We start from the raw sequence: 14,455 nt of genomic DNA on the forward strand, positions 1-14,455 counted from the left end.
TGATAGAGTTCTCCCTTTGCCTGCCTCTAGACAGGCATGCCAAGGGCCAGATGGCACCCTGCCCCCATCATTCCTGCCCTTCCTTGTGGCTCTAACTTCAGAGAAAATTAAAATAAACAGAACAAAACTAAAAAGATTTAAAAGCTTTTGTGTTTAATATTCTCAAAAATATTTTAAAAATTTGATACTTTAGAAATAAAAATATCCATTGAAATAAAACTCAACAGTGGGTATAAACACCAGAATGAGTGACTTGGAAGATCCAGGACTGAGGAATTCATCCTGATGCAGCTCTGATACACAAAAGTATGTATGTGTATGTATTTACAATTATATAAATGTATATGAAAGAACAGTTAAGAGGCAAGGATAATAGGTGGGAAAACTCCAATACTCCAATATATGTCTAACAGGAGGTCAGAAGAAGGAAATGGGAGGGGGGAATAATGGAGGTTAATATATAACAGCTGACAATTTCCCACAACTAATTAAAGACAGGAGTCCTCAGATGGAGTAGTCTCAGAGTACTAAGTAGAATAAATTTTTAAAAATCCACATTTAGACATCACTGTAAAACTATAGTACAGCAAGCATGAAGATAAAATCTTACAGGCTAGAAGAAAAAAAGAGACAGTTTACCTTCAGAGGAACAGCAAATAGTCTTACAACAGCTGTCTTATCAACAAAAATAGACAGCAGAAGGCAACGAGTGATAGACCTTCAAACTGAAAAGGGATCTAGAAATCTATACCCAGCTAAGCCGTCATTTAAGACTGTGAGCAAAATGAAGACATTTCCAGACATACGAAGACTAAGGAAGTTTCCCATCACAGACTGTCAGTGAAAGGAACACTAAAGGATGTGGAATACAAGAAAAAAACAACAAAAAGCCTGACAACTGACATGGATGAGGTGATGAATATAAAAATATTTAAAATTAACAATGAATTTGTTTTTAAGAGAAATCAACAAAAACAATAGATGATAGTAAGGGGGAAATGTAGGGTAAGAGGATGGAATGTGCCTACCAGGTGGTTAAAAAATGGTAAGGTCTTTGCTTGTTTGGAAAAGGTAAAGATACTGAACGATTTAATCTTTACTAGAAAACTTCATATTTTATATATAATAAAACTGCAAGCAATTGCTTTCAAGCCAGCAGAGAAATTTTTTTAAAAGATGAAAAAACTATCAAGAGAGGACAAGAAATAAAAAAAAAACATAATAATCAAAAAACATTCTGCCCTGCCCCCACGAAGACCACAGACATAAGCTCAACTACGTTAGTAATCACAATAAAAGTAAACAGATTTAAGTCACCTATTTAAAATAAAAATACCAAGAACCAAGTCTTTTTTCGGTGCTCTGATTTTTGCTAAAAACATTAACATATTTGGGGGACTTGATCAAAAGCAGCTGTTGGTTCAAATGGACAATGTCTCAAAGGTTTATTGCCTTTACAAATGATTTTCAAGCTGAAGTTAAATCAAAAGAAAATTTAATAATTTAAGACTGGTGGGAAGAGAGCCAGAAATATTGGGACTACCGACAAATGTAATTTTTTTTTTTTTTTTGAGACAGAGTCTCACTCTCTTGCCTGGGGCAAGTGCCGTGGCATCAGCCTAGCTCACAGCAACCTCAAACTCCTGGGCTCAAGCGATCCTCCTGCCTCAGCCTCCCAGGTAGCTGGGACTACAGTCACACCCCACCATGCCCGGCTAATTTTTTTTTTTTCTATTTTTAGTTGTTTGGCCAATTTCTTTCTATTTTTAGTAGAGACGGGGTCTCGCTCTTGCTCAGGCTGGTCTCGAACTCCTGAGCTCAGAACGATCCGCCCGCCTCGGCCTCCCAGAGTGCTAGGATTACAGGCGTGAGCCACCGCGCCCAGCCCTAAATGTAATTTTTTTATGAAGAACTGCATTCAGTTCTAAAGAGACAAGAAAAGGAAGCAGCACCTGAACATTATTCTGCTAATTCCTCAGTCCAATTTAGTCTGTGCTCTGTTATCACAGCTTCGGACTATACACCAGACACCCTTGTGTGCTACAGATTAATCACACCGTCTTATTGAAAGCTAACCTCTGATGCTAACTGCATGAAGCCCCTGGTTGAAGAAATACTTTCCTGCTGCCCTGACGTGAACACTTGTCTATGACCATCGACTCCAAACTTCTAATCCATGAAGTTGCAACACGTTGACCTCTAAGGAGAGGGCAAACTGGATGACAGTTTTTCTTCTTCAGGTTAACTTAACCCACAAGCTTTTACACTTCTGTGAATTGTTCAACTACTGGACGTAGGAATCAGCGGGTTTTAGAGCTGGAGGAATGAAAACACTGGAATCTGGACAGAGAAAGTGACTTAGGCCCAGTCGCACTGGATGCAGGTGTTGTGACAGCCAAGACCAGTGCCCAGACCTATCTCCTACCTCCACTGCAGGACCTTTTCCCCACTGCCTCACAGCTGAGGTCCGCGAGAGCCCAAAGGACAGTAAAATACCTTCATTCTGGTTCCCCGTGATTCCTCTGCCTAGTCCTCTGACACCTTTTCTTTTCTAGATCTTCTCATTGCTGAAGCGATTAGTCATTCCGGGGGGTGCTCACAAGAGGTTCTCAGTTGAGGCTTAGAACAGTTTCACCTTTCAATCCATCATTCCCTTGAAGATGGCATCCTTCCAGGCTGTTGTTTCCCCCTCTAGCCAGAAAAGCTCCTGAGAACAATATAGCAGCTCCCTCTATGAGCAGAGCAAGCTCAGTCATTTCAATCTTGATACCAGTTTGTTTCCAAAAGCAGATCTTTAGCCTCTTTTCAAGAAAGTAAGACTCATCACTAGGAAGGCACTTGACTGAACACAGCCACGCTCAGTGTGTGGGAAGAACAGCGTCCTCTGGTTAGTAGCTCCAGGCAAGGGAAGAGGCTTATATTTTAAAGCATTTTCTTGGGGTAACCACACTTGTAAATAAAATATAGATGCAAAACTAATTAGGAATCAGTAAATAATTAGGAATTAGATTAAGCCACAAGTGTTTCAGTATGGACCAAGATCCAGAGTCAAAAACAAAAGGTGAAACCAAAAGTAGAAGCAGCCTGAGGGAGGGTAGAGAAGGAAAAGGAAAGGGGAAAAAGCAAGGGCTGTCAGAGAACATTCCAAGTTCCTCTTCGTTTTCTCTAATGTAGCTAATGTAGCCCACCTGATAGAGTTCTCCCTTTGCCTGCCTCTAGACAGGCATGCCAAGGGCCAGATGGCACCCTGCCCCCATCATTCCTGCCCTTCCTTGTGGCTCTAAGTAAGGTCTTGTGGCTCTAAGTAAGGTCTTGTGGCATAGACTCAATTCTCTTGGAGAGCACACACACAAAAACTATGCAATCTGGCTTTATCTATGTTTTTCTTCAATTAAACACTTTCAAGATGTTCAAAAGAAATAAGGACCTAAGGACCTAGACCATTTAAGGAATAGAGTTATATTATTCAGAATGGTTCAATAAATTAGGAACAGCTGGGAACAGACAAAATGACTCCGTGTGCCTCTACTTTAAAAGGAACTTTAAAAATCACTTACATATATAAACTGATCCTTCATTGCACAGATAAAGCAACTAGGACCCATAGAGGGTTACCTGACTAGACCAGAGTCATCAGTCCGGTTGGTGGCAGATCTAAGATTAGACCTTGAGTATCCTATATCAGCATGAGTGACTATCCCACCACATCAGACTTGCTGTGAGAAGCAGAGGCCTACAGAGGCTGCACACCCTAGAGGGAAGGAGGAAGCCCAGAGACTGGGAGACACAAGGATGCTAGGCGTTCACACCAATGGCAGAAGGATGAGTGACAGAGGCAACTAACACTTGGATTCTGCAAAGCATCTGAGTGTAAAAGAGAAGAAACTTCATGACAATGATTCAGGGACTGTGTTGAGTGCAAGTTAATAAGAAACAATGAAGAAAAGAGGAAAATAATTAAGTTATTTAAACTAGTGACTAGGTGTTTGTCATAATTAAATCAATTTTCTTCTTTTATTTCTCACTTTAGTGGGGGTTTATTTCTCACTTTAGTGTGGGTATATTCTATTATCCTGTAAGTGTTTCTTACAGGTTGGTTCTTGAAAACCTTTATCAGACACATTTTGGATACTTGTGATAATGCAGATTTCTGGGCTCTATCTACTTCAGAGGTAATAAATCAGAATCTCTCTGGCTATCACTCAGAAACCTGAATTTTAAATAAGCTTCTCAAGCACACTGACATTTAAGAACCAGTACCACCCATAATTACGTCATCAGAGAATCAGACAAACCCTGTCTGTCCTCCAGTCCTCCTCACCCCCATTTCAGCATTATGCATACTGAGGTGCAGAGACCGTGAGTGCTCTCAAATCACAATGGCTGCCCAGAGCCTCCCAGGCCTTCTCTCCCCATGAATGACTGAGGGACTGAATTAGGCTAGGTAGCAGTTGGTTCAATTTTAAGATTCTATATGTTTAAGCTAAAAGTGAAAATAAGTATTGTTCTGCTAATGAAAACATGCCACATTTTCTATCACGAGTACATATAGTCATGTACCACATAATGACATTTCAGTCAACAGTGGACTACATATACAACAGTGGCCCCAGAAGATTACAATGGAGCTTCCCTACGCAGGTATACCATTTTTAATCTTTTATACTATATTTTCACTGCACAGTTTTTACGTTTAGATAAATACTTAACGACTGTGTGACAACTGTCTACAGTATTCAGCACAGTAACATGCTTTGCAGGTTTACCACAAAGCCTAGGTGTGCAGTAGGCTATACCATCTAGGTTTGTTTAAGTACACTCTATGATGTTCCCACAATGAAGAAATTGCCTAACAATGCACTTCTCAGAATGTATCCCCCATCATTAAGCAATACATGACTATATTTCCTTTTAAATTAGGGGAAAAAAGCTAACTTATTAAAAACAAGCAAACAGAACAATAGGCATAATTATAGACTTAGTAGGCTAGATCCTCATTCCTGCTTCTCTCATGAAGCCAAGAAGGCCACAGCAGCCCCAGGACCATCAGACCTTCCCCATCAAATGCTCCAGAAAGCATAGAAACTGTCCAACTTCACCTACAACCTCGACTCCTAGGTAGGGACAGAAATGTTTATGGAGCAGGGAGCATGGTGGGGATCTGGGTAGGGAGCAGCCTCTTGAAAGATGGGATGTGGCAGCCACGTGGGGCCAGCTAAATGTCTGGTCAACCTTCAGGCACTCTGGCCTCATATTCCACATTCCAGCATATAGCAAAACAGTAGAGTCCAATATGAAAGGAGGCAGAGGAAGGGACAATTCAGACTAAAGAACTGTATTCAACTAAGAATACCTGCTTATTTCCCCAAACCACAGAACACTCTGCAGGGCAAAAAGGAATAAAGATGGCACTCCATCCTTATCTCTTAGTTCAGTATAGTTTCCAAGGAAGATGCCTCTTGGGCATTCTCAGTGGGAGTCAAGCTATAAGTTAGAGTGAGGCAGAGTTTAGCCAGATGGCTCCATCTATCAGCAGAACTCTGTGGCATGTTACTACCTAGGGACACTGTGTTTAGGGTGGATGAGATCCAACTGAAAGAAACCAGGAGCAGATGCAGGGTGGGAAAGCAGTGTTCAGCTAGAGGCATTCTGAGACTCTGAAGGGATTCAGAGTATACCAAGGAATGTCAAAGGCAGATCTTGTTCCCCCTGTACCGTTCTGACCAATGTGGCCCTGTCCAGAAAGAATACCATCTAGTCACAAAAGGAAGAAACGGTATCCTCTTGACAATCAGTCTCTAAAACTGCAGCAATACTTCCTGTGGAGGTAAGAAAAACTACCACCGAGAATGTGCCTAAGAGCACTCTGCCTCGGTCATCCAAATCTTTAGAGACAGGACAGAACACTGTCTCCCCATCTGTGTTCTGCAGAACGTTAATTCCATAAAATGCTCCTAAAAAAAGTCTCCCAGATGTAAAATAAAGTATATTTGGGAAATAATGTGTACCATATTCCTCAACTACGAGGGTCACACTGTCCCTTAAGCATGAAAGGTCCTGAAAAGTCATGCAGTTTAAAAAAACTAATTTTGTTTAAGCAAACTTATTAATATTAAAAGAAGTAACATTATTTAGTAGTTAAGAATGGGGATTCTGGAGCCAGGCTTTGTACCTCATGTTCCTCCACTGACTAGTTATGTGAGCCTGGGCAAGTTCATTGCTCTCAGTTTCTGCACCTGTGAAATAGGACTAATAATATACTTTCCTTGTGGTGTTGTCATGAAATGAGCTAATAAGTGCAAATCATTGAGAACAGCACCTGGAATACAGAAAGCATTAAAAAATATGGGCTATGATAATTTGCATTATTAGCTGATGATTAATATCCAATTATTTTTTATAACACCTATTTACATCCTAGGGAACCTGTGTCCCACAGAAGAGAGGAATGCTAAGTATAGAAAAACCCCCTCTCTACCTGAAGAGAAGTCAACATCCTCTGTAGCACAAAAAGCACAACAAAGAAATCAGAGTTTCAGTCTCTAATATCTACTTAACCTTCTTGGGTATGTTTCTGTATCTATAAAGATTAGATCTTTAGTTAGTCCTTCTAGCTCTAATAGGCTAAGATTCTAGGGAAAATGCATAGTTACCATTAAAAGGAGCATTTCTTGCCCAGTCCTGGTTTCAACCTGGTTGCCCGTAAGGTTCTAACTTCCAGACACCTTACTCAAATTTAAAGCTGCCACTGCAGGTTAAGAGCTGGTTGCTGCCCAGCAAGATGGATGTGAAAATGGCCTGTGCCACTTCACTCCAGACCGCAGCTGTGAAGCACTCAGAGTGGAATAAACTAGCAGCAATAATGGCACAGCAGTCTGCAACCTGCCTGCTCCCGAGGATCTTCTGTACCTCTAACCCCCTCTGCCTTGGTTTCTGGCACCAAAGCTTGGACATCATTCTCATTCCCCCTGCGATGGTCCCCAGTGCCCACAGGGAGCCCTATCTTACATACTGATCACTTTGCTTGTCTGAATCTTGCTAACTCTTTGTAATGGCTGAACTCTTCTTCAGGTCCTTCTCATTTGTACAAAACTCCAGGTTGCAATTTCAATGCAGACAGCCATCTGTGCTCAACCTTGCTGACAAATCTCAAATCCAGACCTTACCTGTTGAGTCCAGCACTGTCACAGCAGAGGAAGGGCTGTTGCTTCCACCCTAAGTAAATACTGCTCATGCAGCTCAGATTTTTAGGTTTCTAAAACGTCACATGGCGGTGTCAATCTGCATTTTACTTGTACTTACATTCATTCACCCAGCTAGTCAGCCAATATTTATTAACTGCTTCCTACATCCAGGTGCTGTTCTAAGTTCTGCTGACACACATTGAACAAAGCCAGATATTTCCCCTGTTCTCATTCAACACACATTTTAGTAGAGAAAAAAGATAAACAAATAAATGAACAAAATCAAATAGGGGAAAATGCTATGAAGAAAATAAAACAAGGTGTAATGGTGGTAGGGAGAAGGAGGCTCGGTGAGGGGGGTCAGGGTAGGCTTCTGGGGCGAGGGAACACCTGAGCTGAGACCTGAAAGACAAGAAGCAGCCAGCCATGCAAAGACCTGGTGCAGAGTATTCTCCTAGTAGCAGAGAAACAGCCAGTGCACAGACCCTATGGCCAGAACCAGCCTGTGATAAGGACAGGGAAATAAGGCCAGTGTGCCTGGAGCAGAGTAAGTGAGAGAAAGAGAGGAGGAGACGAGTCAGAAAGGGAGGCAGGGCTAGATGTTCCTTCCCCTTACAGGCCAGGATAAGGAGTTCGGATTTTATTCCTATTGCAATAGGAAGCCATAGGAGAATTTTAAGCAGTGAGTGACAAGAAAAGGAATGATAAGTTCATCTTTCTTCCTGGGGCCACTATAAGAACTATAGTATGTGCCAGTGGTTCTCAACCAAATCCTACATTCTGCTGGCTTATAATGACACTAGGGATATTTAGGTACTCTAACAAAGTAGAAGCTAAGATTATAACATAACTACCAAAAGATATCCCCGTTGGCCTGAGAGAAATGTTACAGTGTAATTTAAGAATTTAGAATTTCACATATGTTAATAGCTCTAATTAATAAGATAAACCCTTCCTTCGGGATTTGGCAGTGATAACAGCTCAAGCAGGAGCACCACTTGAATCCTAAAAAGACAGTTTTACAGTAAAAGAAGCATTGCTCACAGTGACTTGGCCTAGAAAGTAAGAGAATTGGAAATGTAAAGATGGTATCTTTAACAAGTGTCATTCTACTATTTTACAGCTCTTGCCAATGTAGCTCTTAAAAAAAATGTGCATGCCCTAAAAGCCCTGACTTCTTCAGCATTATACAATTCATCCATGTAACAAGAACACTTGCACCCCTAATATTTTGAAGTGAAATTACAAAAACATTGTACATGAAAGTGAGATTCCAATTAAAAAAATAAATCCCAAACACAGGCAAAATCAGCGGATCCATTCCTTGCCACTGTAATAAATGATTAAGTAGGTGTTACAAGGTGAAAAAGCAGAGCATCTCTTTCCAATCCCGACAGGCACCTTCCCCATTTTCGCTGATCCTTTACCTTAGAGCGAAGACCTGCATAGGGAAGCTGACTCCTGGTACATTCTGGATAAGAATACGTCTTTCCAGGGGTAACAGCAGGGACGACACTTTAGCAGACATTTTTCATAATAGTCTGTCAAGTTTCTCTGTACCTTTGAAACTGGGAAAGTGTATATGCTCCTGACAATAATATTCAGTAAACAGACTGAAACCAGATGAAGTACAATCACCAATAGAGAAGGACATTCAGTATTAACATCCAGATGGTTCTAAAAGCTGCTGTGATTGAAGATGCTAAGAGCACATTAATGTCACCAACAACAGGCCAGGCTTCACATACACCTGTATTTACTTAAGACTGAGACAACATCCTTAAATGGGGTATGATCTCCTCAAATTCATGGGCAGATAATACGGATTGGTCCTCCTCTCAAATTCCCCCATAATCAGTTTAGTTAACTCTTTTACCTTTAATCTCTTTAAGACTTGTGTTAAGGCTACTCTGTAATAAAACTATTCTCAACTTATATCGCACATGGATGACTGTCCTATTTCCCCCAATATATGGTAAAATCCTCGAAGTCAGAGTCATTTCTCTTGCTTCCCATTTATCCATAGTATAAAAATTTCAAACAGTACATGAGGGAGAGAGAGAAATAAAAAATAATTGTTTTCCACCCTCTTCTCTCCAAAGATAACCACTGTTAAGTTTCTTGCATCTTCCTCCATAAAACTTTGTGGGCACATATAAACTTTTGTGTTATTCCATTCAATGAGCAAAACTTAGAAGAAATATGGATTGATATACAGAATTTTAAATCATTTCTGGTTTAAGGAAATATACAAATAAATAATTATAAATTACTGCAAAATAAGGGGGCAGGTGGGTGTGGACATTCCAAGGTAGATACAACCTGCCTCTACCCACCACTCATATCCCTCTGCCCCCTGGGACTTCAGTGAGCACTGCCTTTGGGTGGCAGGTGGAGTAACCCTGGCACAGACCTGGTGAGTCCAGTTCAGTCTCTAACCCACTAGCTATTCCCTGGCCAACTCACTCTATCTCTTAAGAAGTTAAATTGCCAAATGGCTGTTTAACAGGGATGGTGTCCTACCTACTCTCAGTACCATTGCTCTCTCTCTTCTTGGCCCTCCTTCATCACTTTCCCCACTCCCCTAGGGAGTTATTTGTGCTGCTGGTACAACTCAGTGCTGCAAATATAGACTGACCAGAAGGGTGACCCTTTTCCCTGGTAGTCAGCTATCTTGGTTTCCTCTCCTACAAAATTAGAAGGTGTTCGCTAAGGTCTATTTGAGAGTGCAGGATGGAAGTTGATCGAGGACCAACACACACACACAGGCATGCTAAGGCCGAAGACTGAACTTTTTATCCATGTCTGAGGGTCAGGAAGAGGAAGAATATCAGCGAGACAATCAATGTAACAGATTTCCAAGAGAATATGGATGTAAATTCAATTGGCATAGTTATTTTCTACCACTTTCTTGAGGTATAATTCACAGGAAAATCTACACATCTTGTTTTACCACATAACCAAGGTGCACCAAACAATACACACTGCTCCTGAAGTTTTCTTAGGGATACATCAGCAACCCTTTAAAAGTAGAACTAACCTACGTGTATTCATTTCTCAGCAATGTATGTGGTCTTCCCACTAGCATCAAAGGGCCGAGTATTTTTCCATTGTCAAGAGTCATAGATATGTGCAATTTACTTTCAGTAGATATATAGTCACAACTTAAACCACTAGTTAATGTCTTAATTTTCATTTGCCACCTCATTTGACAATCAGCTGACTACCAGGGAGAAGGGTCACCCTTCTGGTCAGTCTATATTTGCAGCACTGAGTTGTACCAGCAGCACAAATAACTCTCCAGGGCAGTGGGGGAAGTGATGAAGGAGGGCCAAGAAGAGAGAGAGCAATGGTACTGAGAGTAGGTAGGACACCATCCCTGTTAAACAGCCATTTGGCAATTTGACTTCAAGCTAAGAGTAGCAAAACCACTAATCCCAGTTCTAGGGCAAAGCTGGGAGAAGGAAAGTGGCATTCGTAAGTGTCTTTGTCAGATCTTCTTGCCATTTCTCTCAGAGGCAAGAAAGATGGGGGTTGAAAGAACAAACCCTGGAGTTAGCTATGTGTCCCGCCATGACTAGACAATTACCTAATCAATTTTGATCCATACGCTCATTTATTTAAAAAGAGACAGACAAGGCAATACATGCATTCTGCTTATTATTATTATTTGAAGCTGTGGGTTTCCATGGGTTATCTCCTGTGAAAGACAGGATCCATGAAAAACAATTCAAAGTAAAACTGAGAGATCATACCCTAGAAAAGCAGCTGTTCCATACCTGAAAGGAATTCATACGGCGAAGGGACGGAGGCAGCGTGGCATTATTCCTCGACAGTATCAGCAGCAGCTCCAGGCAGGTTGCAGAGGGCAGGGTTAGGGAGTGGACGCTGATGTCGCTTTCCCATGAGCTGGCAAGTCTGGAACATACTGAGTTATTAATTTTCATAAATGTGTTACCATAATAAATTTTAAAATTTTATATAGAAGAAGAACACTTTCAGTTATGAGAGAAAAGGGCAAGGTACAAAAATTATAAATAAAATGTATTAAAAATTCACAGAGTAAATGTCCAAAACATTTTTATAGTATTTTTGGTATAAAGCAGATGGATTAGGCCATTTTTCAGGCCATAATTTCACACTCGAAAGTGTAGGAGTCTTATGAAATGTGGTCTTATTTGTGTGGAACCTATTGGGGGCCAGGCGCAGTGGGGACTAACAGCTAACACACTGAATGTTTCCTTGGTTCAGTTCCCTGTTCTTCATGTAATATCTTATTTACTCCTCAGAAACCTAAGAAAAGGAACTACTGTTATCCCCATTCCACAGATGTGAAAATTGTTTCTGAGCTGGATAGTCCCTTAAGGAGCATCTAAGTTCAGTGATTTTCAAACTTTTAAAAAGTAATAGAATCCTTTTGTTAAAAAAAATCTTGTAACAGCCCCAATTTATGATACAAATGAAAGCAAAGCCGCTCTGTCTGAAGGGGAAAGGTTGGCAGGAGGCTTCCCTTCATCTTCCAGAGTGGCCCTTGAAGCATCTCTGCTATATCCTGCGGAATCTATTTGAAAATCCTTTCATTTGAGAGATCAGGGAACCCAAGGGCTAGAAAAGTAAAGGGCCATGTCTGAGATGAGGCGGATGTGTAGAAAGTGACAAGTCTGGTCTAGAATCCTGGTTTCCTGCCTCCTCAACTAGTGCTTACAGTAAAGGGAAAAATCAGGAAACAATTATGAGAAAAAGAGTGTAATAAGAATAGTGCAAGTTATGTTTTCAACTCTTCTGTTCACTTATTTCCAGCCAGATCCCCTAACAAAGTGCCTCTTATCACTGTCCTAATTTTTAAAGATATATATGTATTTTTTTTTTTTTGCCATTTCTATAAACTTCTCTCTGCAAAACTATCTTTAACCAAATCAGTGGTGAATAATGGAAGCTTAGAGAGCATCAGTGGTTGAGGGTATAATGGATTTTAACACTTTACAGGACAAGTCATGGCAAACGGTTTAGCTGTCTCGTCCATCAGGTTACTTATGCCGACACATTTCTGACATAGGATGGTGGAGTTAACTCTCCTTTGAAGCACTTGCCAAGTAGTTGGACTGGAATAAAACACTGCTCTCTTTCCCAAGAATGGTCTGATTTCAACAAGGGCATATTTAAGTGTCTTTCCTGTGTTTTAAAAACTATTATTTTATATTGACTGGATCTGCTATTCTTTCTGCTTTTACTCATATTACATTTTCAACATTTCTGTGGCATGGAAATTAAAATGTTACCATCTTTTCAATAATTCAAACTTAGTACTAGTGTCGTGGCTCCAAGCTCACTCTCCACCCAGGCCCTTCCTCATGCCCTCCATAATCCCACAGTCCCTTTCCATTATCTGAATAGCACCACACTACACATACTGTGTCTTGCAGATACAGCTTTCTGGGCCTGGAAAGCTGTTATCCTTCATGGTGAACTTCTATTCTTCTTGCAAGACCCACTGAAGTATCATTTCCTTAGAGATACTGTCCTGTTTCCCTTATAAGAACTACTTGCTCAATACCATACTTACCATCTATTACAACACTTGGCACTGTCTATTTAGGATCCTATTGGGGATGTGTCTGCTTCTTCCTAGATCGGACGTGATTCGATTCTTCTAACTTTCTAGGCTTATTCGTAAATAAAGATTAGAAAGTTGCCTCGGTGTTGCTTTTCCACAGACACACTCTGGTATTACACTTTTATTGGCTAAAAGAAATACTTTTTCCTCCACTTACATCTGTATGTTCAGTAAACAACTTAAGCTTTTGGAATTTATAACCTTGACCCCTGCCATCCACAACAGGGTTCACTAAAGCTATTTTCATTCTGATTTTTTGTAAGTATGGTGAAAAAGTTTTTGCTTTTTCTGAATTAGATCTTTTGCAGCAAAGACTACTTTACACGCCCTCGATTGTGAATGGCCCTTGGGAGCTCATCTGTGAATCTTCAAAACCTAACCCAAGCCTCTCACGCTGTGGACCTTCAGTCAAGGTTTCCCGAGATAAAGTGAACACTGCAACCTGGCCCCAGGCCTGCCAGGGTAGAGAGCATCTTCAAGGTAATCTCTTTTTTGTCATGTTCCCTTCCTCTTTTAGCAGTAATATATTTGCAAGAGGAAGGCAAAATGGTAAATTATACAAATAAATATATTTTAAACAGAGTTATCTTAGTTTATTATGGGCTATAACATGTTCTCCATAATGTATGCTTCAATTTTTTAAGTCTTAGGTCTTAGGATTCCTCTGACTATTGCTTATCCTATGCCTAACATGTCCAGACAGCGCATCAGGCACTTTAGCTATATTTGTTGTCCCTAATTCTGCAGCAGCTCTGACTGACAGGCATCACTCATCCATTTTAAAGACAGGAAACAAAGGTCAGAGAGGTCAAGTGACTGTCAGTATTCAGTTAGGTCTGCCCGAATCCAAAGCCTGTGCTCTCCCTACCATACACACTGACCACTGTACATACTATTATCTTCCAAACCATGAATAGGACCTTAATAACTGAATCTGTTAATGCCCATTTCTTCTGTAAGTTAACTCCTTGGCTTGCAAAATATACAGTTAGGAGTATTTTCATCTTTCTGTAAGAAGTTATTTTATCCTTCTTAAGATGCTATTTTATATATATTCCAAAACTTAACTAAGAAAGGTAGTAAGATAGAGATGGAAAAATACTCATATCTTATGGTAAGTGAAAATAGCCATATGATGAGAAAAAAGATTAAGAGGCAATACAATATATAAATGGTCATTTCCATTACAGGGAAATAATAACCTGGTTTTATTTTCTTCTTTATACTTTTTTTGTTTCCTAAGTGTTATTTTTGTAATCACAAACAAGTTAATGTTATGATAGTGATGTGATTTCTGGTGTTGACAAAAAAATGTTTAAATGCTGCTTAAAAGTTTCAACATAGTGTTAATAGTGTGACCTATCAAAAAGGACATTCAAATAGAAATTAAAATACATTCTCACTGCCTTGTCACTCACCAGTCAGTGATCTTAGACAAAACCTCTGGTGCTACTTTCCTCGTGAGACCCTGGAGTCAGTACACAATCTACCGAATGTATCAAACTAACAAAATTTACACCAAAGGATACTGTTACACTAATGATAACCATAGTCATAAAGATAAAATTAGTTATACATATTAGTTACTTATGTCTCTATGTAATTACAAACATTCGCATGGTATGTGAATTCAACATTGGCATTTATTTATTTATTT

General features: G+C 40.1%; 1 protein-coding gene across 1 annotated transcript in view; it reads right to left on the reverse strand.

Moving 5' to 3' along the window:
- Window positions 1-14,455, reverse strand: part of UBE3D (ubiquitin protein ligase E3D) — a 139,457-nt gene that overhangs the window by 44,761 nt on the left and 80,241 nt on the right. The window contains exon 9 of the mRNA XM_012638193.1: window positions 10,964-11,102. Coding sequence (XP_012493647.1) covers window positions 10,964-11,102 — 139 coding nt within the window. The remainder of the gene's footprint in view (window positions 1-10,963; window positions 11,103-14,455) is intronic.

The sequence above is a fragment of the Propithecus coquereli genome, unplaced genomic scaffold (genome assembly GCF_000956105.1).
Source record: "Propithecus coquereli isolate 6110/MARCELLA unplaced genomic scaffold, Pcoq_1.0 Scaffold127, whole genome shotgun sequence".
Classification (NCBI taxonomy): Eukaryota; Metazoa; Chordata; class Mammalia; order Primates; family Indriidae; genus Propithecus; species Propithecus coquereli.